General features: G+C 45.2%; 5 protein-coding genes across 5 annotated transcripts; 3 read left to right on the top strand and 2 right to left on the bottom strand.

The window, feature by feature from the left end:
- Positions 1-195: 195 nt before the first annotated feature.
- Positions 196-1,961, bottom strand: spp2 (secreted phosphoprotein 2). Its single transcript, XM_046382239.1, has 6 exons — positions 1,819-1,961; positions 1,614-1,741; positions 1,373-1,495; positions 704-811; positions 547-592; positions 196-363 (listed from the first exon to the last, which is right to left on the bottom strand). The coding sequence occupies exons 1-6, from the start codon at positions 1,868-1,870 to the stop codon at positions 254-256; spliced, it is 567 nt and encodes a 188-aa protein (XP_046238195.1). The 5' UTR covers positions 1,871-1,961; the 3' UTR covers positions 196-253.
- A 1,116-nt stretch (positions 1,962-3,077) lies between these two features.
- Positions 3,078-6,265, bottom strand: alg11 (ALG11 alpha-1,2-mannosyltransferase). Its single transcript, XM_046382237.1, has 5 exons — positions 6,121-6,265; positions 5,254-5,475; positions 4,727-5,098; positions 4,044-4,609; positions 3,078-3,958 (listed from the first exon to the last, which is right to left on the bottom strand). The coding sequence occupies exons 1-5, from the start codon at positions 6,192-6,194 to the stop codon at positions 3,675-3,677; spliced, it is 1,518 nt and encodes a 505-aa protein (XP_046238193.1). The 5' UTR covers positions 6,195-6,265; the 3' UTR covers positions 3,078-3,674.
- cpb2 (carboxypeptidase B2 (plasma)) lies at positions 5,396-9,882 on the top strand. Its single transcript, XM_046382238.1, has 12 exons — positions 5,396-5,532; positions 6,567-6,665; positions 6,935-7,010; positions 7,092-7,216; positions 7,314-7,422; positions 7,563-7,664; positions 7,841-7,945; positions 8,234-8,344; positions 8,436-8,526; positions 8,879-9,081; positions 9,255-9,339; positions 9,418-9,882. The coding sequence occupies exons 1-12, from the start codon at positions 5,525-5,527 to the stop codon at positions 9,630-9,632; spliced, it is 1,329 nt and encodes a 442-aa protein (XP_046238194.1). The 5' UTR covers positions 5,396-5,524; the 3' UTR covers positions 9,633-9,882.
- An 863-nt stretch (positions 9,883-10,745) lies between these two features.
- On the top strand, positions 10,746-22,252 carry zc3h13 (zinc finger CCCH-type containing 13). Its single transcript, XM_046382229.1, has 20 exons — positions 10,746-10,922; positions 11,538-11,714; positions 12,109-12,212; positions 12,331-12,445; positions 12,658-12,769; positions 12,889-13,055; positions 13,162-13,310; positions 13,794-13,994; positions 14,197-14,364; positions 14,473-14,816; positions 15,396-15,872; positions 15,968-16,216; positions 16,322-16,796; positions 17,322-17,434; positions 17,977-19,245; positions 19,355-20,035; positions 20,128-20,271; positions 20,471-20,671; positions 20,767-20,930; positions 21,065-22,252. The coding sequence occupies exons 2-20, from the start codon at positions 11,547-11,549 to the stop codon at positions 21,266-21,268; spliced, it is 5,505 nt and encodes a 1,834-aa protein (XP_046238185.1). The 5' UTR covers positions 10,746-10,922; positions 11,538-11,546; the 3' UTR covers positions 21,269-22,252.
- A 1,049-nt stretch (positions 22,253-23,301) lies between these two features.
- On the top strand, positions 23,302-25,456 carry rpl31 (ribosomal protein L31). Its single transcript, XM_046382230.1, has 5 exons — positions 23,302-23,424; positions 23,937-24,040; positions 24,203-24,328; positions 25,187-25,299; positions 25,385-25,456. Exons 2-5 carry the CDS (start codon positions 23,937-23,939, stop codon positions 25,414-25,416), a joined length of 375 nt encoding a protein of 124 aa, XP_046238186.1. The 5' UTR covers positions 23,302-23,424; the 3' UTR covers positions 25,417-25,456.
- The last annotated feature ends 192 nt before the right edge of the window (positions 25,457-25,648 follow it).

Raw genomic sequence — 25,648 nt, 5'->3', positions numbered from 1 at the left:
CGTCACAGTCTGAGTGTAATGATTAAAACGAGAACAATGTTTTTTGGTCAGTGAATCTTATACTCCCTCTAGTGGACGTATTCTGTACTACACTATGAAAATAGCTTTTTTATGTATAACACCATTTGGGAGTTTTTATAGCCATTTGCAATGATGAACTCCAACTGAATGTCATAAAAGAGACCAGAAACCATGTTGTGCAAATGTCAATTTTTAATTCGAGTTTGTCCTCTGATGAGCACCTAAATGTCTTTCACACCAGGTAGTTACTGAAGCTGTCTCCTCTGGGCCGGGCCTCTGCAGTCTGGCCAAAGAGGGAGCGACCGGGCTGGACGGGTGGAGGAGGTGCAGAAGGAGCTGGTTCTGTTGAAAAACAGCAGGGCTCTGGTCAGTTACATGCACTGGATGTTAAAATGATGGAAGGCAATGTAAAAAACTATTATCATAAGCTTTAGTTTTAAAATAGTGAATTTGAAGTAATCATTGTGTCTAAAGATACTTCAGTAAATAATTGTACTGTACCATCACTAGATAAAACGTGTTTACCTCTGTTGAGTGGGATGTTGAACTGGTGTCTCCCTCTTGAGATCAACTGTGGAATCAAAGTCTTGACGTCAGTCATGTGAACCACAACAGTTCAGAAGGCTCACTGTATAGTTGCTTAAATTGATTGGATAGCTTGTCTTTTTTGGGTTGTCCTCACCTCCTCACTGGACTCTGAGCTGGAGCTCCCATCATGGCTGCATTTTAGAGACACCACCTGGGCGGAGGTGGCAGACGTGCGGACCCGACTGGAGCAGGTGAAGGATGGCTGCATGGGAGGAAGGCAAATGGGGGAGAGGATGGTGTTTTTAATATTCAGTACAATGCAAATATCTGTTCAGCTCGATTAGGATCACAAGGCACTGACCCAATGCATCATGGCAGATTAGATGGACACATTCTGTCCCAGTAAATATGTGCCAGTGCAAACAGTGGGCCGCATCAGTGTGTCAACATGTGTCCTACCTAGTAGTACGATATCAGGCCTTCACTGTAAGATGTTTATCATTTTGAACCATTTTATGCATTTGGCAGTGTGCACTTGAAACGATGCCAGTTTTCCTCAAATCATACAATCACATTATATCACCTTAGTTACAATATCCTAGTATCTGGAATCTAACCCTTGTGTCGTGATGCGTATCGTACTGCCAGATTCTTGTCAGTACACAAGTCTACTTGAGAGTAGTGTACAAGTACTTCAGGTGATGTTGTCTCAGCTGATTTTTTGCTTTTATATTATTTTTTGTGTGTTACAGCCCAACTGTGGACCATAACAAGTTTTAGCTCGGGTTATTTTTCTTCGCTGATGACATCAAAAGTGTCTCACCACAAAGAAGCCAGGTCTGAAAGCACACGCCCGGGGGTCGTTGGTGGAAGCCTTCGCACACTCTGTCTCTTTAACGTCAAATGACATCATCAGGTCAAAGGTGTTCAGGCCCATGGGAATAACCTGGCACACATGAGATAGTTGTCATATTCACACAAATTTAAAAAAAAAGGGGGTTCTGTCTTCAGATAGACAAAAATACAGATACAATTAATTTATCTTAAAGTATAGGCAGGCTCACCCTTGTGACAGACCCTCGAGTCACCCGGTAAAGATGTCTGACGGCATACATGGAGTTGACCTGTGCCACAGCTGCTCCAAGACCCCTGTCTGCCATGGACTCCAGCTCAGAGTTGTACAGTGGGAGTCCTGCAAACATGTGGTACAAAGTCAGCCACAGTTAGCTGCATCCCCGTATGAGGCGATAAGCGTCGAGAACCACTCACCCAAGCATCCCATGGACTGCAGCAGGGCCAAGAGCAGCACGTACGGCTTCATTTTGACTAGCACCAAAACCAGAAAGCTTCAGGTCTACGCTCCCTCTAAATACGTTCACCTTTTGTCCCAGCACCGCCTCTTACCCTCCACAACCCCTGCTGTCTGTCCCGCTTCCTCCACGTACTAGCTGTCAACCTTTGTTCAGCACTATTGATCCCCATGTTCTGAATGAAATGAGCACATGATCAGATTCTCTTTCACGCCCTCTAATATAGTCTGTTAATATCTGATGAGTTTCAATCAGTTCACTAAGGCATGTTATACATTTATATAACATATTTATTGAGCTTAAATCAATATTGTGCTTAGAGAATTGAATTTTGTTGTTTGTTTTTATGTAACTGTGGTCTTATCACAGGAGGACAGTAAGTCACCAGCACTTTGGTCATGTATCAGTTTGGTGATATACCTCATAAAAACCATCATTTTGTTATTGTGAGTATTAAAACCCATTAAGCAGAACTATATATGCTTTATCACTGAGTTCATAATTACTTAATAATTGAATGAGTTCATCCCTTTAATGTTGCAGCTGGCAAAAATGCAGCTCATTTTAATTACGTAATATATAAATCTGGGTAGTTTAATCTATAAAAATATAATGATTTATTAGTTGAGTCAAGGGTGGAATGATTAAAAGTGATGCCCAGGATTCTGGTAGCATATGTTTATGGCAGTAGAGAATACAAGAGAATTTGGAGAAAGTGTACAGATTTGTAATTTTTAAGGATGTTTGTAGAGTCAGCTTTTAATGATAATCTGTTCTATTATCGAGTACAGCATCAAGTCTGTGTGTAGCTCTGACGTCTTGAAGTGTTGCTTGATGCCCCATCAGCCATCAGAACGAGAAGCAAATTGAAATCGTACCCTCGATCACGATGTAATCCTGTTTGGTTAACGGTATGACGGGCCGCTGGGGCCAAAAGCCTCGCAAAAACAAACAGACGAATCTGACAAAAGTGTCTCCAAGTTGGTCTTTGTCCCTGCTCTGCTAACCTCTTTCTGGGCTCGCACAGATCACTGGCCTCTCTGTCTTTTACAGCTTGTTTCAACATCAGGAATTTTCTGCTAGCGTAGGCCAACCTCACATGAAACAGTACACAAAAAGCTCTCGAACGTAACTTTTCTCATACTGTGCATTTCAGTTTATTTTCAGGTCAAGTGATTCTAGAATTTCTCCTTTGAGGATAAATAAAGACTCATCATACATCATTACAACAACAACCCTTTAATCCCATCACTTCTTTATTACATTCATCGACACTATAAAAATACTTCACATTGGACATGAAGAGAAGTCTTGCTCTTGTAAACAATAAATATGTTTCCACTGAGTATCTTTAGTCACCGTTACCACCATATTTAAAGAATGTGCCCTGTAAAATGCAGTTATCACAGGATAATCTAGTATTTGCATACACAACTCGAACAGAACTACACAATTTCTGCAGTTGGATTCACTCTAACCAGGCATGAGACATTTTACATTTTAGACAGAATTAGTTTATCTATACTTAATTTTTAATTCGGTATTATGTACCTCTAATGTGCCTCTTTTCTGCGTTGAGGACAAATCCAACAACACTATGCTCTGAATGGTGTCAGCATGTGTTGACAATTTCAACGACCCTCTGTTGGAGCATGCGACTGATGTGCATCCAATTTTGTCACCAGTCTCACAGTGTAAATGCAGCCCTAAGACCATGAAAGTAAAGGTGCTCAAAGTGTCAGACATCCACTATGCCTTAGAACACACACACACACACACACACACACACACACACACAGAGAATAAGTCCTCTTCTCATCGCTCAAGTGTTCCCATCAGAGGCTCCATGGCGGCGAGGAAGCAGGCTTCAAACTCCTGATCTGAGAAGCGAGCCACGGACTGGCGTGCGTTACGCCTGACCTGAAGCCGACTGGCGGGCGGCAGCCCCAGGATCCTGTCTATGGCCTCTGCGTAACCGTCCTCGTCCTCAGCCAGGAAGCCCGTCTGGCCTCCCTCGAAAGGTACCACGATGTCCAGCTTGGGACCGCCAGACTTGTGTGCCAGAATGACCTTACCTGCTGCCATACACTCCACAACACCTGGAGTTAGGAAAGAAGCGTGAAGATGCACATCATAGAGAAAACTTCAAATAATCGTAAGCATAACCTCAGACAGATTAATTACCTATTCCAAAATGTTCGTTCCACATAGTGTGCAGTCCGATGGTGGCTTCTCCCATCTCTCTCTTCAGCTCCTCGAAGGGTACGTTCAGTTTAAACTCCACCCTGTCAGCCACATCCAGCTCCTGGCACAGCCCCCTCAACATGAGCACCCTATCCTCGTCTTCCTGGTTCCTGCACCCACCGATCAGGACCAGCTTCAGCGCCTCCCTGCCCCCAGGCCCCTCCCTCCTCCTGTCTAACACCTTTTTGAAAGCTCGAATCTGCAGCCGGTGGTCCTTCTCCGGCCTGAACTGCCCGATGGAAACAATCGAGTGACACTTCTTGTCCCCGTCCCCCTCCAGCGGGATGTCCAGGAACGCGCCAACGTCGCACGGTGGGTAGACCACGCTGGTGCGGTTGGGAGCACGCCACAGTGACAGGATATGATCGAGAGTCCAGGAGGAGTTGACCATGATGAGGTCGCTGCAGGAGCCGGCCATGCCGTAGAGCAGGGCAAACAGGCAGTAGTAGACCACCTTGAAGGCACTCAGGAAAAGACTGTTTGAGATGTAGTCTGGGTTGTTGAACCTAAAACAGTTGCAGTTTATGTTATTTGCAAACAGGAGGTTTAAGTTATGAATCCAAAACTGGTGTAAAAACATCTTGAAAACCATTTACGATGCATTCTCAACACAAAGCGATTACCTGGGGTTCCTCTCCCTCACTACAGACAGCATATCTGTGCTGATGGTGGGGTAGTGAACGTAACTCCCCACACTGCAGCCTCCCAAGTAGCGGAAAAGCGGCAGAGTGAAGGCGTAGCCCATGGAGTCGATGTAAATGTCCGGGACAAACTCCGTCAGTGCCTCCCATCCCAGGAAGATGGAGCCCACGCTCTGTCCCAGCAGGGTGAAGTGAGGAAACAGGCCGGGCTCCACGAGCAGCCGGTGCCTCAGGAACACAAACTGAACCGGCCGTGGGAGGACGATGTTGAAACGACGACGTGCCCCGTCCAGAATCTGCTGGCCCGTCACACCAAGGTCCCCTGTGTACACCACAAAGTTGATGTCCACGTACCTGAGCAGGTGTGGGTTAAATTGGTGGTTAAATTGGAGCAAGATTTCAGAAAAGCAGACACCTTTTGCAGCCAATCAGAAATTAAAAGGAACAAACATGAAGCGCCAAACAGCAAACCTAAAGAAATCTCATCAATAGTCATTCATCAGCTTTACCTGTTCTGCAGAGCCCTGATCGCACACCAGAGCACCCTCTCCCCCCCACCTCCAGCATTACAGTAGGGGTGGAAGAAAGCCACTGTGGGACGGCCGTCCCTCGCCCGCCGAGCATTCCTGCTGCTCTGAAGCCAGAGACGCACTGCCAGCACCAGCAGGATCAGGACAGCGACCAGCAGCACACACAGAAACACCAGGGGCAGCAGCAGCTTCCACAGCAACCTGAAATACACGAGAGAGATTACAGCAAATTACCAACCAAGTTCATAATATGGAAACGTAAGTTACAGAGGGCTTTTTACTGGAAAATAAAAGGGGGGGGGGGGACTCAAGACAAAAGAGGGGCTTTATTAAAGCAAGTAAGCCACAAGATAAAAGACAGAAAATCAAGAGATAGCCGGAGAAAAACAAATTAGTCAGAATAAAAGACCATACTTTTAAATGGTAATTAACAGCAAACATTAGGGCAATTGTTGTGACACATGACATTGCGTCTTATCAAAAATATACGTCTTAACTAGCGTTATACATGTACACAGCGCATCAGTTGGTTAAATTTTACAAGAGAATATATTAGATCAAAGTACCGCCTATATACATGAGTAATTTAATAAAGAGCTTGCTTTTAACAGCAACGTTAATAAATCAGTGCTATACAAAAGATCACAAACAACGAATTATCCTAACTGAAGCTAGCTAACTAAATTGAAATATCGTGAGATGTTAATTCCCGGTAGTAACAAGCTACTAACATGGCAACAGCTAATACACAGTGAAGTGAAACAAGCCAACTACGCTGTCAAAATGGACAATTAACATTTTATCCGTTTTTTTTTAAATACTTGGTTTAATAGTTAACATTTCTACCTTGTTAATTCACACAAACAGTGAACCAGCTGATCGTGGCCCGACATCTTGCCAAGTGTTATTGAACAGCACATCACAATTCAAGTTTCCTCCTCTTTCTTTTCCAGTTGTCAGTTCTATTTATCTGGCGCCGCCTGTCGATAGGGAGGTATCACTGCAGTGCCTTTTCTCGCTTGTATTGCTGAAAAGTCACGTGGAAAAACGTATAAATAATTACTTGTCTACTAACTCATTAATTTAGACACGTGTAAATAATAAAACATATTTTAACTGAAGTAGGTTCAAATATATACATAGCCCCAGCAATACACTAACCTGCCCCTCTTTGCCATGATGGCTGATCTATGCCCCTGTCTTTCAAAAAAAGTAATGTTTAACTTTTAAATAAACACTGTTTAAATCAATAATGTTTCTCTATCCCCATGTTTTCAACAAACCTCTTTCAGTCACAGTCTGGAGCCTGACATCATGAAGACCCTTTTGATTTTGTTTGTTTTGATGAATTTGGGCAGCCTCCTGAGGACAGGACAGTGCACAGAAACACAGTAAGTTGACTTGATGACATTTTCAAGAAAATGGATTTATTTGTTGTCTTGGGAGCTGTCGACATACATATTGAAACTCATAGCCTTTCACCATGTATGCTGAAGAACCTGAACAATACGTTTTTAAAAGCGACAACATTTTAACACAGCTATACACCTCACCTTTGTGGTCTGGCATTGTCAGTAATGTTTATGATTGGCCCAGTGGGGTCTGCATCCTTCATGCGGGACAATGTCTTTTACTCATGTCCTGTTTTCTCTTTATTAAGTGACCAAGTTTTATCCATCACTCCGAAAACACAAGAACAAGTGGAGATCTTGAAGAACATGTCTACTCAGTATGAGGTAAAAATTTCTCAATCAGTGTTGGAGTTCCTCTGATTTTACTTCCTCCTGTGGGTCATTATATGCCACATTTTCTCCCAGACAGCTTTATGGCAGCCTGCCTCACCTCACTACATCAAAGAAGAGACTCAGGTTCACCTGTTTGTTCCTGCAAACAGCTCAGAAACGGTCAAGGATCTGCTGCAGAAACACACCATAATTCATGAGTACGTTGCTTGTCTGAATTCCTCACAAACATCATACATCATAAAACATATCAGTCATGCGGTTTGCTGGAAGTTTTGTGACTTTTGTTCATTTTAGGGTGTTGCTAGCCAATGCCAACGAGCTGATTGAAATGCAGACGAGGAACGACTCCACCGACCCACGAAGCGGCGCAACCTTCTACGACAAATATCACAGTCTGGGGGATGTATGCTTTTCATATCACCTTCCAGCTTCACAGCACCCAGAGACTCCATGGTCACAGCTTCACAGATAGAGTTTATTACAGGACACTAGAATGCATAGAAGTACTGTACTTGATGGATAAACAAACTGTCTCTATTGTAGATCTATGATTGGATAAACAGGACCCAACAAGAAAACCCTAGCACAGTCAAAGTCATTCTCATTGGCTCCTCGTGTGAGAAGCGACCACTCTACGTTCTGAAGGTGCACTGATGATGCTACACAAATTATTCTGCATTATGTTTTCCGTTATGTGTATTTTTTTATTTTTTTTTTGTTGAAAAGTGTTCAGAGACTTTTTGTTTTTCAGCTCTGGTGTGAGCTGATTATCTTTACAGTCTACAATTAGCCCCCTCGAGTTAATTTCTCTTTTCTCTCAGTTGTCTCTAAATGACAGACCGAACAAGAAAGCGATGTGGATCGACTGTGGGATCCACGCCAGAGAGTGGATCTCTCCTGCTTTCTGTTTATGGTTTGTACGCCATGTGAGTACATTTGATCTAGCGTCAAGAGGGTGGAAATGTCTTCATGGTGGTGGTGGTTTTCATGTCCACTGAAAACTATGTATCTCCAGATGTACTGAAGAGTGTCTTTATGTGTTGAGAAAATTATCATTCTTCTTAAACTAAATCAAACTTATTCAAACTCGTAGTAGAATATTTCCACAGTGTGGAACTGGTATATTTACTGAAGCGAAGCATCTAAATACTTCTCCCACCACTGCTTGTGCTGATGGTAGTTTTTCACTAAAATTGACCTCCTCTCTCCCACAGTCTTTGTCATTTTACAACCAAAACCAGGACATGACTGACATCCTGAACAACATGGACGTCTACGTCCTCCCTGTTATGAACCCCGATGGATACGAGTTCACATGGACAACAGTAAGAACACACAAATCTAAACTGGTATCCCACTTGAAACAATTTCAGCTGGATTCATAGATTGATGTCTCTGTTCTGTTACTTGCCCCAGAACAGGATGTGGAGGAAGAATCGTTCCGTCAGCAAGGCCAGCGGCTGCATTGGAGTAGACCTCAACAGAAACTTTGATGCCAACTGGTGCAGTAAGTCCCCCTGTCACATTGCAGGCCAATCCAGACACTCGTTGTCCTGTTTTACACAGATATTACACGTAACATTTGCATTAATCATCAGCTACTCTATCTTTGATAATTTGATGAATCACATTGCTTTTTTTCCACCAGTTTTCTTTTAAGAGCTGCCATTTTTCATTTAAAATTCAGCACCAAATTCTGACTCTTTGCAAACAGGGATTCTCTAAGGGCCCCATTCTCACAATAAGGGCCCCGTGCATGCAGCCCCACCCCCCTGTTTTAAAGCCCTGCACATTAATTTAATTTAATCAGACGTAAAAGAGAATGCCATTATCGAGTAAAGTGATCCTGTTTCTTCCAGCTGAGGGGGCCTCTCATGAGCCCTGCACTGAGATCTACTGTGGCTCGTTCCCCGAATCGGAACCAGAGTCTCAGGCTGTGGCCGACTTCCTGCGCAGCCACAAGGACTCAGTTCAGCTCTACCTCTCTATCCACTCCTACTCTCAGATGCTGCTCTTCCCGTACTCCTGCACCTTTGATGAAGCGGAGAACCACAAAGAGCTGGTGAGTGGCGCTCTCAGTCAAACACTCGAGACAAGTGCTCTCAGCATTAAGCTCCATTCTGCATGATGGCTGTCACTTATTGCAGTAACTTTTCAGTTCCTGTGACTTGAGGTAAAACACAGACTGCTGATTGTTCTTCCTGGGTGTTTGTCTAAATGCACTCTTTCTAAAAGCTTGACATGGTCCAAGAAGCTGCCCAGAAAATCAGAAGATATTATAGAAACACATACAAATATGGTGCTGGAGCGAAGACAATATGTAAGTCAGATTTGTTTTTAATTTTAGCTCCACTTGATTCAGTCAGAATCTACATGAGTGTCACTGCCTGTTCCCCAGATTTGGCTCCTGGTGGGTCTGATGACTGGGCGTACAAACTGGGCATCAAATACTCCTTCACATTTGAGCTCCAGGACCGCGGGCGTTACGGCTTCCTCCTGCCGCCATCTCACATTCCCCAGGCCTGCAACGAAGCTCTGACCGCTGTGAAGACCATTGCTCTCAAGGTTATAGAGAAAACTCAAGCTGCTACAAGTCCTTCCCAACCCATTTAAGCAGCTGCACCTGCAATCTGTGTGAACTAAACCTGTTAAAAGACTTTGTTGTATCACTAACAGATCAGTACATTTTGCTTAATGGAGAAATTTTATATTATTGGTGTTTATCTTGTTGAGATTCCTTAAGTGTATGCATATAAACACAGATACATATGAATACATATTATGCATATTATTAGTGGCAATTCATTAATTATGAAAAGTCAAAATAAAAACTGTAAAAATAAATCAACTGATTGAAGTTACAGAAGTGTCAGTGTCTTTTATCTGTTCATTATTAACTACTGAGCCAATATGATAGGCCCATTGGTGTACCGCTCTTAAGCAGAAAGTATTTCCAATAGAAACTCCATTATCATGCTTATGTCACATGAATATTAATACTGAATGTTATTATTCTTGGAGATACAAATATAACGATTATACTCGTGTTAATAATCTGCGAAATCTTAATGTAATCTTTTAGCTGCCCTTTGTGACCCCTAGAGGGCAGTACATTTCAGTATATTATACTGTACAGTACACTGTATGTCAATGATGAAGATAATCATTTCCTGGGAAAAGCCTACAAAACAAAATGGTATTACCAACATTAGTAACTGAGGTATTTATAATAATTAAAACTGAGACATAACACAAGATGATTATGGAAGTACACTCTACAGAGCAGATATAATTGTGTACTGTCACTTCCGTGGAACTGAATAACTGAATATATATTAAACAGGTTTTCACAGCAGGTTCCCAATTCAGTTAACTGCTGCGTAACTACACATTCAGATGATGTACATTACGCGTTTACAAGCACTGTGAATTCACACATTCATGCAGCTGATTCGTAATTATTTCTCATTTTCTGTCCCATAAGTGGGAAGCAATTTCCTATTAAAACTGTCTATAAAAGACATATCGAGTTTTTAAACAATAACATGAATACTAGTTCATCACAAGCCCAAATATTATTACCACCAAAGCGAGTATAAATGTGTCATGTAAAGACAACGGTTTTTAAGTGAGATTTGGAAGAGACGTAGTTATTAGCTAAAGCACGAGAAGCACTGGAACATAAAAGCGCTATGAGGATATTCGGTAGATGGCGGTGGAGTAAAACACTATCTTAATCAACCACAGAAGAAGAGCAGGGCATATGATGCGCACCCTCTGCCAATATGAAGGCACACGGGGCAGTTTCTGCTTTTGATTTTAAAGAATAAGCCTTGTTTTTTCTACAAGTGCTGAATCCACTAACCGGACTAAAGTAGATGCGACTCCGAATCAGTATCTTGGGTGAGACGGCTTTTTGTGCATAAGGTTTCGAGCAGGCGCGCTGCCGAAGGAGTCTTGAAGGCCCCGCGCTAGGATAAAACATGAAGTCATTAGCTCTTTGATTAACTAGCGTTAACTTTAGCATTAGGCTCCTTTCGCTTATTGTTTCCAGCACGAGGCGTGCAAAAATAATTGACGTCGGCCAGTGACCGGCTGAACAGTTAACATTCGTGCGTGTGAATGAAAGAAACGTAAACATAAGCATTCAATTCATGTATTTGAGTTGGCTAAGAACTTTAGCTAACCTTAAGCTAGCATAAGAGAGAATGCTCGGTAGTAGTGAGCGCAGAGCAGCTGCACATACCACAACAGGCCAAGCTATTTGCATTTGTTTATGTTTTGGATGTGACCTTAAGGATAACTAAAACTGCTCAGTCTATTAAAACGATTGTAGGCTAATTGGGATGCTCAGATCCGAAGCTTTGCATTCGGAATGAATGAATTCAGGGTCGGCAGAGAAAATTTGGACGACGGTTTTTAGAAATACTACTTGTTTAAGTCTTAGCGTGTGTGTGTGTGTTTATAGAGATGATTGCTCATTGACATTTCATCAAGCATTGTTTGCAATATTTCCAGTCCTGCAGAATGTCCAAGATCAGGCGGAAAGTAACAGTGGAGAATTCAAAAACCATATCTGACAGTAGCAGCAGCAGCAGCACCACGACCAGCAGCACCAGCAACCCCGCCGCCCCCTCCCGCCGGCCCAGTGTGTTCGAAAGACTCGGCCCCAGCACTGGGAGTAATGCTGCTGATGTATGTATAACCAAGTGAAATTTCCAGCACAGCCTGAGAATGTGGTCCTTTGTTTTTCTGTTCCTATTTGACTCTTGAACTGTTGTTGAGAAGTGTGCTGGGTTAACCATATCTAAAAGTATATGAAGCAGTAGTACTCCCCTGTCGTATATAATCTCTCTCTTGAATGAGGTTTTGCAGTGCTTATGGTATTATATATTGATACCCTACGCACACCGGCTGAGGGAGATCAGAGTTGGCTTCAAACCTGTGTTCCTGTTTCAGAGTTGTTAGTGATTCAGTACCTTTAATTTTGGGGATCCTCAAGTGAGAGCCGAACCCGATGTCCTCCTACTGCTATGGCTGATGGATGCCTCATATCAGGCTCATTTGTGTGCATGTGTATGTCTTTCAGAGTCATTGTAGAAATTGGCTGAAAACCGGTAATTGCAGTTACGGCAACACTTGTCGCTACACACATGGAACTCAGCCAAGAGGCAAAGGATTTAGCTTTAGTCGGTAAGATGGTTTGCTTTTGTTTCAGATATTTAAAATATTCAGTTCTGTTTTGTGTTTTTTGTTTGCATCACATTATCTACACGTTGCTTGTGTGCATTTGTTTGTTTCGACGGAGCAGGTCAGCCGAGAGACCCACAGGTGATCTTCGGGAGAGGATGAAGAACAAAAGACAGGATGCTGACCCAGAAAACCTGAAGCGAGACCTAGACGAACCCACATCCCCCACAGCGAGAGTGAGTTCTCTGCTCTCTCAGACTCAGACTTGTTTGAAGTAATTCTCTGATTAGCTAATTCGTAAATGATGGCTGCTTTTTAAAATAAAGAAAAGGCTCTGGTGTCACAGCAGATCCAGAATTTGATTTTGACTTGGAATGTGAATTAGATTTTGAAGCTGTAACTGCAACTCATGTGGTCTATAGAATAAGAAGTGTGTGTCCTTTTACAGCAGAGAGATTCCTCCAGAGGCCGACGCAGGGAAAAGGAGGATATAAAGATCACAAAGGAGCGCACCCCAGCCAGTGAAGAAGAGCCCACAGAGTGGGAAACCAACCGTGAAGGTTCAGTAGGACATGTGATGAGCTAAAAATAAAAAAAGACATCAATACTGGCTTGACAGATTCTAAGATCTGGACTTTCTTTTTAGACGCCTCTGTTTTATTTTGTTTTTTACTTAAAGACTCAGATATCGGTGACTACGACTACGAGTTATCCCTTGAGATGAAGCGCCAGAAGATTCAACGTGAGCTGATGAAACTGGAGCAGGAGAACATGGAAAAGAGGGAGGAAATAGTCATCAAGAAAGAAGAAGCCCCCGCCAAAACAAGAGCCACTGCCCTGCCGAAGGTAAGTGGCTACTTTCTACTTCTGCTTGCGAAGAAAGCGCAGAAGTATTTCCAGAAATATTTGTACCAAACGGACAGCTCATGTAGCTATCATCTCTTTTCCTCAGGCTTCCCCAGACCAGTTAAGCATAAAAGATTCACCCTCATCCAGGAAGTCCAGTGGATCCCCAAAACACAAAAGTGGAACTAAAGGCCCAGGCTCCGGAAAGAAAGAGAAGAAGGCATCTGTGGCCTCACCTGTCTCAGAAACTGCCAGGTAGAAGACTGGGGATGGGCTTGTTTTCTTTTTTTTTCTTTTTTTTTCCCAGTATTTCACAGGATACCTGCCAAACTGCAGATTATTTTCACCGTTGATTAATCTGCAGATTATTCTCATGATTAATCTTTTAGTCATTTTTTTCCAGAGCCTAAAGCGACGTCTTCAGATTGCTTCTTTTATCCAACCGGTAGTCTAAAACCTGAAGAATCTTCCTTTACTGAAAGGCAGCAAATCCTTAAATCCAGCTAACGTTTGACTATTTTTTGGAAAAGCGACCAATCGATTAATCAACCATTTGTTGCAAGTTAAAATGACCGTAACCCCTGGGGAAAAAAAAACCAAAAAAGATGATCTGTCCCTGAAATTGTTAAACAGACTTTATGAACTGCACACATCTTGTATCCACGTTCGGTAAAACAGAATCTGAGAATTCTGTTATTACACAGACACGACCCATGTTTTCTATCCTCTTCAAACCAGGTCTTCAAAAGGGAGCCACAGCAAGAAAAAGGGGCCCCGCACTCCCAGTCCTCCTCCCCCGGTCCCTCTGGACATTCCTGTGATGGGGAAGAAACACAAAGGCAAGCACAAAAACAAGGAGAAGTCTGAGGAGAAGCAGAAGGACGGGAAAGATCGGGGACGAGATACCGAGAAACACAAAGAGAAGAAGGAAAAACGCAGGTACGGTGTGGCCGTGTGATGAGCCAGCATCGGCCGCATTCCACTTAGATGAGGTCCTGCTATTGTGCATGTTTCCTTGTGTTCCTGCAACGCTTAAAGGAACTGAGTCATTGTGACCGTGACAAGTCAAAACCTCTGCAGTTGATCCTCTTCAGATATGTTTGGGTCATGACGCTCATCTTTTTCAACTTGTTGTTTATAGGGACCGATCAGACAGTTCCCACAAGGCCAAGCGGTCAGTGACATCAGAGGAGCGTTCCGGTAGCGTGTCATCACCTTCTAGGGGCGCTTCACCTGTGGCCAGGAAGAAATCCATCTCTCCCAAAGCCTCATCCCATAAGACGTCTGCACTGGTCTCCCCTCCCCGCAGGTTAGTACATGTGGACCACTGGGCTTAACGTAATGTAACGATGTAACGACGCCTCCTACTAATGTTTAATCAGTAAATACAGAAAATAACCATCCTCTGTCACTGCAGGTCTCCGTCTCCTCCACGCCGCCAGCGCTCCCTGACTCCCCCCCGCCACCGCTCCCCTTCATCCCACTCAGGTTCCTCCGCCCACCGGCACTCTCCATCTCCCCGTCGCCGTCGCTCGTCCTCTCCGGCCTACCACCGGAGCACGGCGGCACCGGCCTCCGCCTCCTCCCCTCCGAGCTCTCGGCGCTCCCGATCGCCTCCCACCTCCCATGACGTCTCGTCGCCCCACCGCCGATCAGACAGGTCCAGCCCCAGCCGGCGACACTCCAGGGGCCGCGAGAGGAGCCGTGGCGAAAGAGAAAGAAGTCCACCCACACAGGAGCGCAGACACGAGCGCAGAGACGGTAACTTTGTGCTCTGTTGCTGCATTTGTTTGTTTTCTTTCCCTGTCTTGTTTATTTTTGTCGCACTTTACACTTTCCTTTCTCCCAGTATTTTGGGCCACTGTGAGACAAAAAGCCGCCAGGTTTAGAGATTTCTGCTGGGTTTTGCCAGAAACTGAGGGAAAACCGGAGCTGTTGTTGTAAAGTTCCCTTCCTAGCGACCTTTCTTTTTGTTTTTTGTGTTGTGTGCATGATCGGCATAAATCTGAGGGTCATTTAGTCTTTACAAATCTACACTCTGCATTGAAAATTGAATGAAATTGTAACCTTAAAATGTTTTATACTGCTGAGTATACAGAATTTTATACTGATGGTCTGGCAACATAGAAATCTAGATATGTCACGCAAGCTTTTGAACTTTTGACAGCCTTTTTTTCTTCTTTGGACAAGTTAATTGATAATCCAAACCATTTCTGTCGCAGTCCTGTCCGTTATTTCATTCTAACCCGAAAACAGCAGTGAATCTAAGTGATTACTGTGTCCACAATATGCATTCCCTGCACGATTTTGCTAAGCTTTTCTTTCTTGCCTTGTGAACAGACAGCCGCAGCAAGCGAGAGAAGGACAGCATCCGCGATGACCGGGACTACGACTCCGAGCAGGTGTCATCTCGCGACGCTCGTGATGACAGGGAGGCCAGAGAGGCCCGCGAGCGACGGGACGCCCGCGATCGTGGGAGGGAAATGACCCGAGACTCTCGCGACCACCGAGACAGCAGGGACGTGAAGGACTCCAGAGAGAGCAGGACGGAAACCCGCTCCAGTCGAGAGTCACTGGAGATCCGTGAGCGGGACCGAGACAGGGACCGGGAGAAGGACAGAGAGCGTGAAAAGGAGAGAGACAGGGAGAGGACTGATGCCCACAGGAAGGAGGAGCAGGCTCAGGAGGACAGGAGTTATGGGAGAGGTCATGGACGCGAAGATGGAGGCAGGGTGGAAGGAAGGACGGAGAACAGGACGGATAGAGCAGAGAGGAACGGGCGAGGGAGAGGGCGCGCGAATGAAACATCTGATAAAGGCAAGAACAGACACCACATTTACCTTTCATCTCTATAATTTGTTTTGTTTGTTACCATGACACCTCAAGTCCTCTTCCCCCCTCCCCCTTTCCAGGCTCAAACAGAAACTCCCGAGGCTCGCAGCTGGAAAGCAGTCACGACAGCTGGGAGTCGCGGAGCAGCACGGCACGCGAACGGAGCGCGGAGAGAAGCAACGATCGCAGTGCTACCGAAAGGAGCTCCGAGAGGGGTTCCGACCGAGACCGCTACGAGGGTGACAGGAGAGGAGAGCCCTCCCGGGACTCCTCCTACGATAGGAGAGGAGGACATGGAGACAGGGATCGCAGAGACAACAGAGAGAGAGGTGATTGCTTTATTTTCGCAATCTGAACTGGGACTGAAAAGGAGCATAAGAGAAGAAATTGTTATGCTTCTTGATAGTAGCTAATCGACTTTTTTGTTTTCCCAGCCTCCCCAAATAGACACCAGGGGAGATCGGAGGAGAGGGAGGAAAGGAGGGAGGATCGCAGGACAGACCGAGTGGAAGAGAGACGAGAGGACAGGACGCGGGAACGAGACAGGGACAGGGAGAGGGAAAGGGAGCGGGAGAAGGAGAAGGACAGGGAACGAGAGAGGGAGAGGGAAAAGGAGCGGGAGAAAGAGAGGGAGGCCGAGAGGGAGCGGGCCAGAGAGAGGGAACGGGAGAGAGAGAGGGAACGGGAGAGGGAGAGAGAGAGGGAGGAGCGCGAGCGAGAGAGGGAGGAACGAGAGAGGGAGAGGAAGGAGCGGGAGAGGGAGAGGGAGCGAGAGAGGGAGCAGCGCGAGCGAGAGAGGCAACGGGAGTGGGAGGAGCGAGAGAGGGGGAGAGAGGAAAGGCGGGAGAGGAGAGAGGACACCAGGGACGAGAGGCCCATTCGAGACACCCGGGATGACCGCAAGATGAGGCATGTATTTTATCTGACCTGCCCTTTCATGTTTTACTACACACAGTACTTCTCAGTTTTGTACTTTAGTAGATTTAGAATAGATAGAATAGATTTTTAGATACACCATCAATTTGTGCTTAATATGTATTCAGTAGTGGTTATTAATGTTTATGGATTGTCCCTGAAAATTTAATTATTTGAGTTATTTTTAAAGGCCCAGGAGGTAAAAATTAATGACTAATTGACCAGAGAAAAAGCAAAGGCAGATATGCAAAAACTGCTTTTTTGTGTAGTAAATTTTCCAGGTTTTCCTCTCCTGTGAGCCCTTTTATTTTGCAATGTGGCTAAAGTAATTAAGACACAAAAAGAAGTACAGATATATTTTGCCTGTTTTCAGGCCAGGTAAAAAGTGTTGGTTTAGATGTGTCCTTAGATGTGAGCCGTGTGGAACAGTTTCCAGTTTCCAGAGTGACTGTTTTGGTCACCCTAATTTTACATTTTTTGGAATAATTATTCTCCTATTCTCCCTTCTCTCCCCCCCAGCCGTAAGAGGACCAGGGTGGAGAGCAGCCCGAGCCCCCGACCCTCGCCTAAGCGAGCAACACGGGACCTCAGTCCGGCAGACAGCGACGGCTACAACAGTGGAGAAGACAAAAGTGAGCGCCCGATTGGTCGAGGGCAGGCCAAGCTCCGCCCACAACCCCTCCTCCCCAGCCCAGTGTGTCCGCCTTCATCTGACAGTAGGGAAATTCTTTTTGAAAGGACACACTCCTATTTAGCGGGGAATGAGTCTGCTTGTGTACTGCACTGTTAATCCCTTAATGTTTTGCTTTGTTTAGAATCCAGTGAACAGAAATGTACTAAAGTTTTATAATTCTTTCGGAAAGGACATAAAAAAAATAAAATGCACGGTCTTGTTCACCCTTGCCATACTGCAGCATAGTGTTTGATGGAGACCCTAGTTCTAAGGATTACTGTTTCTTCAGTTAACCTCCCAGATGAGCTAAACTTAAATCATATAGCATTTATATCAAAGGGCTCCTTTGCATAATATTTTACTTTTACAGTCATTATGGCAGATGCCTCCCAGAGCCTCTGATAGCACAGGAATGGCACTGAGATTCAGCCTGCTGCTGTTTGACTGATCGCATGCATGCAAATGAGTGTGGATATGTGACTGCTCTGTGTGGATGTGCAGGTAGTGACAAGCATCGTCTGCTGAGCCAGGTGGTGCGACCCCAGGAGCCCTTGCTGCGTTCCCCACCTAGGGCTGCTCCACCCGATGACAAGTCCAGTCACTGGAAGGACGAGGAGCGCAGAGGCGTCTTGGACAAGAGGGAAGCACGCAACCGCCTGGAGGATGTGGAACCTCGTGCAGAAAGGAGCAGTCGAGGAGGCGACAGGCGAGGAGAGCACCTCACAGACGCCGTGACTGACTCCCGTAGCAGAGGAAGAGACCAGCGAGACTCCACGCCGCCACCGCCTCCTTCACTCCTTGCCGCCGCCAGTGATGACAGAGACACCGCCTGCTCCCAGTCTCACGAGGAAAGCAAAAAGAAGACAAAGTCGCAGAGGAAGGGCTTGAAGAAGGGTCGCAAAGAAGAGGAGACTGGCGGTGGCAACAGCCTGGCTGGTGCAGGAGATCGTTTCAACCCAGAGCCTCCTACTGGCGGTGCTACAGATGGACCTCCGCCCTTGTACTCACCCAGGAAAGGAGCCAAGAAGAAGGCTCTTGACCGAAAGAGGAAACGATCACGAGGTGGCGAATCGGACGTGTCTGATGAGGATTCATCAGCCCATCAGCCGCATGGTAAGAGGAAGAGAGGTCCCCGGACGCCGCCGCCCTCCATGAGGCCTGATCGCCGTGGTACTGGAGGAAACGCAGAGCGGTCTCCGCTGTCCAAAGTGGACAACTTCAGTGACTGGTCAGACGAGGAGGTCACAGACCATGGAGGAGGACCACTGGAAACGCAAGCTCCACTGATTCCCGTCGAGAGGACTCCTGCTGAACCTCTTAGGAGAGGTGGTCCCAGGGGGGGCAGAGACCGGGAGAGGTGCAATCCCCCTCCCATCGCGCCTCTAATTCCTCAGGAGCCTCCAATGCTGTTGCAGACCCTGACTCCTCAGCCCCTCATGTCCCAGCCGCTGCTCCGTAAACCTCCCCCGGAGCAGACGCGCAGCAGCAGCATGGGAAGCAACCAGAGCCGCACGTCATCCAGACGCATGCGATCACCGTCCAATGAGTCTGCGCACAGAGATGATCCTCAAGGGCCGCGATCCCGCCGGGGTAGGCTGCAGGGCACCAACTCTCGTGACCGGGACCGTGAGCGAGAAAGAGAGCGGGAGCGGGAAAGAGAAAGAGAACGGGAGAGAGACAGGCAGGTTGTGAATGATCCTCCAGGGGCCGAGAGGAAGTCTCGAATTGACCAGCTGAGGAGGGGAGAGCCCAGCCGCAGCACCTCCTCAGGTAGATGAACACACATCTTTACATTGCTTACGAACATCTGTTAACGTTAAGATTTTTAGATTTTTGATCCCCGGCCCTTACTCATATCTCTCTCACTCTTGTCTTACAGACCGGCAGGATTCCCGCAGCCACAGCTCCAGACGCAGTTCTCCTGACTCTGAGAGGCAGACCAGGTCCCGCGCTGGCTCCTACGACAGCCGAGAACGGGAAAGAGACAGGGAGCCGTTTGAGCGGGAGCGGGACAGAGACCGAAAGGACCTCCGGCCTCAGCAGCAGCAGCAGCAGCAGCAGCAGCAGCAGCAGCAGCAACATCAACAACAACAGCAACAGCAGCAGCCCCTGCTCCTCCAGCAGCCCCTACAACAGCAGAGAGACTGGGAACCCGAACCCAGGGACTGGCCCAGCAGGGGGCGGGAGCCTCTGCTGATGCGCCCAGGTCGCGAGCCTCTCCTGAGGGAGCGGGACATCAGGGACAGAGAACGCTTACTCCCCGAAGGACTCATCCAGCAGCATGAACGGGAGAGGGACATCAGAGGCCTCGACCGAGAGAGGGAGAGGCTGATGATGATGGACCTACCGCCCCACGGCGACCCCAGGGCTCCAGGACGAGGGGACCTGAGGGGCGAGATGAGAGGAGACCTGCGAGGGGACATGATGAGACAGGACAGGAGCGACTATGAGCCTCTGCTGCCGAGAGAAGCGTTCAGCCCTCTAGAGCCAGAGAAGCCGAGCAACAGTCACCATCTAATGGAAGAGCAAAGGGAGCTGGAGAAGACGGACAGCATTGATGGTAAGACTTTTTTTTTTTTTTTAAATAATGTGACTTCTTTTCAAAAATGTCCAACGTGTATTAAGAGGAGTCTGTGTGTTCGTTGCCTGCAGGAGACGACGATGGCAAAGAGGATGATGGGCAGTCGGTCGCGTCTGTTGGAGAGGAGTATGAACCAATCAGTGATGATGAGCTGGATGAAATACTGGCTGACAGCCAGAAAAAAGAGGATCAGCAGGACGATGAGAAAATTACAGGTACCAGGAAACATGTTTCAGTGGAGAAATGTTTTGTAAATTCATTTGTTAGGCTTTAATTTTCATTTGAAATCTTACTGCCTGACCATGCTGGGGGAGGTGAAGTTGATGAAACGTACTAGATTTAAAATCTCTTTCATCGTTATTATGATAATTATTAAGACCTGCCACCCCACCCTCAAACACCATGTGCTTACAGGTCCTCTGGATGTGATTGATGTGGACTGGTCAAGCCTGATGCCCAAACAGAAACAGGAACCCCGGGCAGCAGGGGCAGCGTTGCTCCGCTTCACCCCGGGTGCTGTGCTTCTCAGGGCGGGCATCTCCAAACGACTTGCTGGCCCTGAGCTCCTGGAGCAAGTCAGGGAGGTGTGCAAGTCTGAGCTGGACGACCCCAAAGGTGAGGGCTTTTTTCAAACTCTTTCGAATTTAATTAAGCTTAGTGTGTTTTGTGTGATCCCGCCTTCTAAAACTCTGTCAACTCTTTGCCGACAGATGCTGACAAGCTGTTTGAGCATGACCTGGGGGCCCTGAACATGGCAGCCCTGAACAGGCGGACGGAGAGGGCAGGTTTGCTGAGCAACCTCGGGCCCTGCTGCAAGGCCCTGTGTGCCCGCAGGGACTTCGCCATCCGCCGGCAGCTGCTTAAAAATGACAAGGTAGATGTCATCCAGTCACTGACAAGACTTCGAATGTAATACTGCATTTACTTTGTGTCAGTGTCTGCTATATCCACACTACTTTCTCTGGATGTCATTTCATCATGCAAGATGTGCTACTTTTCCTTCTTCAGGGCCTAACCAAGCAGTACCCAACTACGCCTGTGGTAGACAACGAGCTGCTGCAGATGAGCATGCGTCTCTTCAGAAGGACCGTGGCTGGCCAGGCCTCGGTCCAGGAAAGGCCTGACGGCGGGTCGGCGCCCGCAGCCGAGGTTGCAGCGGCCGGTAGCAGCAGTAAGCTCAGCACAGCACAGCCGGAGGTGTGCGTGTCTTGAAAGAAATGGGCTTATTGGGTCAGACACGTGAGCCTTTAGTTCTTCTTGCCTCTGACTCTCCCATTTCCTTACGTACTTAGCCTTTTTTAGTCATGAGAGGTAATAAACAGCAACATTGTGAATCCTACACACTTACGCTTTACATGTTTTGGATGATCTGCAAGTGCTGTGCCATAGACTACTGGACATTCTGGCCTGTGGAGGTGTGTAATGAACCATGTACGAGAAACAGAAAACTCACAGAAAATGACTTCATGTTTTTTTGGGGGTTTTTTTGTTTAGTTTTTTTTTGTGCATTGCAGTGTTTTAAATCAGCTTTTTAATTGTCCGTTTCACCTGCCTAACCAAGTTCAAATGACTGTTTTGTTTTCATAATATTGTGCATTTGGTTACTACAACTGTGCATTAAAATGGTTAGATGTTGATTTTTGTAACTGGTCTTCTGCTTTGTATGAAGTGGCTGTTAAGCCTTCAAATAATGTGACACTTGATGTTCTTACTATTTTGTTTACACCATATTTGAAAACATCTGCAGAGAAGAGTTGTAGTATTTGCTGCAGTGTTAACTGACCGACAAAGCTGAAACATCCTGCAGGGACTTGAATGTTTCTCATGAATAAGCACTGCCAAACTATTCCTTGATTGAATGTAATTAGTTCTGTCAGTCTTTGGAAACATTTTTGCTTTTTGCTTGGTGTATTTACTTTGAATGGTTTGGCAATGTCTACCTGAAATGAACTGAAGTGAATGCAATGCAGAGCATACTATAGACTGCAGATAACCAGGTCTCCAACACTGCCGTGTGGAATTCCCGTCTTTAATGTGCACCAGCCTACACCATCCAAAAAAGGAGCCAAAATGTTCCTTCTAGGAAAAGACACGAGACTGCTTAGATTAAAAATGACTGAAAAGATAATTAATTCCAACTTCATATGATGTTTCTGCATTCCAGTGATTGACCATCCAGAGACACACACACACACACACACACACAAAAAGAAAAAAAAGACTTGAACAGGTCTCTGGGATGTGGTTCTGTCAGCTCTCTTAGTTCAACGAGTGACGATTGAAAACGGGTTGTGCATGCTGTGAGAGCTCGGGACACAAATTCAACGGACCAACCCGGTGTCGGTGTTGCGTCGAACAGCTTAAAGAACATAAGAAATGAAAAAGGCTTTTATCTTAGAGCCCTGGATTTCATCATGACACTTCCTCCCAGCCATGCAACTGTGACTTGAAATCTGAGTGACATTACAGACATGCAAAGATTGGGCTCTGGTGCAGCCCACTATATTGCCAGTCTGACCACAACTATATGTTGTTGGAAAATATTTTTCATACTACATATTTATTTTGTTCAAGGTCAATTTTGAGATGTGCAAGATCTGATTTAATGCTGTATTCTTTTTTAAACTGTATAATAAATGTAGACTGACATTTTTAAATTATGACAACTGGGGACCTGAAAGAATTCAAATCTGGTGCTTGGTTATCACATTAAATTAAGATGTTGAGCAATGAGGAGAGCCACTACATGGCAAGCATGAGGTAAGTGCTGAATTTGAATTGTAATCAGACCCATTTCAGCTGTGTGTTGTGTTTCATTAAGATCTCTTAAAAGATTTAGAATTAATGTGGTGGGTGTTAAAATTTGTCTGCCATGGAGTATTCTTACAGAGATTTGATGCCAGTGATTTTGTGATTGTTTAAAAAAAAACAACAACTTAAAAATAGAGCAGGTTTCTGGTAAGTGCTTGAACACATCTTAAGCCTAATGCACAAAAGAAACTATATGAACATATGTTTGAAGTGTATTAAGTTCTGTCTTAAACGGGGTCAAAAGCCTTGAAGGATTAACGAATACATATTTATGTCATATAGTAGTAATGATGGTTACTTATTCATAATTCTCTTTCAAAAGAAAAAAAAATAACTGCATACCGAAGTGTGTGTTTCATTTTATTTATTCTTTCGGCTCATATACTGGACTGTTAAGCAGTGCTGCGTGTTGAAGGAGGCGAGGTAACAACACTAGGAACCTTTAGGCCTACGTTTTGTTATTGACGAGCATTATATTTGAACGGACCGCTTTCCTATACCCACAATCCTCTGCTTTAGGTCCGTCCTTCCGACTTCCGCCTCAAGTCCTAGCCGAAGTGAGTATTTTTTTCGGCAATTAAATTTCTAAAATCTAATACCATCCGTCGGTATTTAAACTATAATTAAACACATACTTCATCAGGTTATATATATTAGATATATATTGTCCTTTTTCTTATGTTTTTTATGTGGTTGAACGTCCTATAAGACAATTAAGAGCGATGAACGGTAGCATTGGCCATATCGGCTAAGGCTTCAGCGCTCACATTGTCGCCGAGCTGGAAAGAGTGTTATATTGAAACATGGCTTAGAACCAAAAGCATTGAAACTAGTTTAAGTTGCTGTTTTAACGTAAGTGCAATTTAACTGATACCTCAGACTGTTAGCTTGCATTAAAAATGTAAGCTTGCAACAAGCCAGTTCTATGCTAAGGTTTTTTTTTGGTGAATCAAAAATGTACCTATGCTGGCGGTAGTTGCCTTTTATTTGTAGGTGTAGCAGATATTTAATGTTAATACTGTTAAATGCGCCAGGAGTAATTGAAATATGTTGTTTGTTTTTTTTTTAGATGGCCCCAACCAAGAAAGGAGAGAAAAAGAAGGGGCGTTCAGCCATCAACGAGGTGGTGACCAGAGAGTACACCATCAATGTCCACAAGCGTATCCATGGAGTGTGAGTACAGGGAGGACACACTAAAAAGTCTTGCAAATGTTTGATTTTGGGACAAGTAGGCACAGCAGCTTAAATTAAAAGCTTTACTGTGCATCAAAGTGTTAGTAAACAATTATCAGTATTGGAGCTGATCAACTCTGTATGCTACATGTCTCCTTGCAGGGGTTTCAAGAGAAGGGCTCCACGCGCCATCAAGGAGATCCGCAAGTTCGCCATGAAGGAGATGGGAACTCCTGATGTCCGCATTGACACTCGCCTCAACAAGGCAGTGTGGAGCAAGGGTGTCAGGTGAGATGATTATGCTGTTAATAGTCCTATTTAAGCAAAGCCACACAAGTAATGACTGCCCACAAATATAAACCTACTCTCACTGCGCACTTTTGGGCTTGTACTACTTTGAGATGAGTGGAAGAGGCACAGTTTGTGAAGGGATTCTTTGATATGGCAAAATGTGCATTTTTGTCCTTTTGTAGTAGTTTTACTCTTTTTGTACTCCCATGTTAGCTGAGGGTTAGAGTGGGCAGCACTCGCTGTCAGTTCAAATTAATTGAATTTAACAATTAGGCGGGGTGACATCAGTGTCTTGAAACATGAAGCCCTGAGTTCCTTTATTGAGAAACCAACCAATTCTCTCTGTATGCTCAGAATCAACGCTTGAATTATTTGTGACAGAAAGATGGTACGAAGACGTTGAACTCCCTCGGCCTTGCTCAGTCAGCTCAGAAATGAAGTGCCTTCTTCATACATGAGTTCCAGACAGACGTAGAAATTGAACATATGCTCAGTGCTGTTTTGATGGGTCAGAAGTTTGGTTATATGTCCTTTTTATGAGTGAATAGTTAAAGGCATTCCATGCTGTTTGATGCTGACAGAACGCTGTGTTCCCAGATTACTGTCTGCATATATTGGCTATTGGCACAGGCAGCTTCTCAGAAGAATTCCTGCCGTTTTTGTTACAAAAAGAGCACCATTTGCACAATCTGTTGCATAATGCTGTGGAATGGATATTTTTCTCCTTTTAACAAATCTTTGTAGTCGACAACAGGGATACATCAAACACTGCACAACATTGTTAGCATGCGTAATGATCTTATTAAAATCCATGGAGATGGTAAGCATCGTGGTGTGTCTCTGCTTTTTGTGCAGGAATGTGCCGTACAGGATACGCGTACGGCTGTCCAGGAAGCGTAATGAGGACGAGGACTCCCCCAACAAACTGTACACCCTGGTCACATACGTTCCTGTCACCACATGCAAAGGTAAATCCGCCGCTAACCTCACTTATTAACTTACTGAAGTCTTAAAGACTTTTGATAACTTTCCCCCTCTTTTTTCTCCCCACAGGTCTGCAGACAGTCAATGTTGATGAAAACTAAATTTGTCCCCTCTGCGAGTGGAATAAATGAAATAAAAAGATCTGTCTTTTGTCTTTATTCTTGTGTTTTGCACTGAACTAAATGTCATATTTGGGGTGTTTGCTGAGTTGAATGAATGGTTATACTCATTGTAGAGAAATGTGTATGGAAATACTTTCATAAACAGTAATATTAACCCTCATGGTTGCTATAAGTGTTCACTAAATTTAATCACCTGAAAGTGGAAATTGAA

The sequence above is a fragment of the Scatophagus argus genome, chromosome 24 (genome assembly GCF_020382885.2).
Source record: "Scatophagus argus isolate fScaArg1 chromosome 24, fScaArg1.pri, whole genome shotgun sequence".
NCBI classification, from domain to species: Eukaryota; Metazoa; Chordata; class Actinopteri; family Scatophagidae; genus Scatophagus; species Scatophagus argus.
This window is presented reverse-complemented; position numbering and strand designations above follow the sequence as displayed.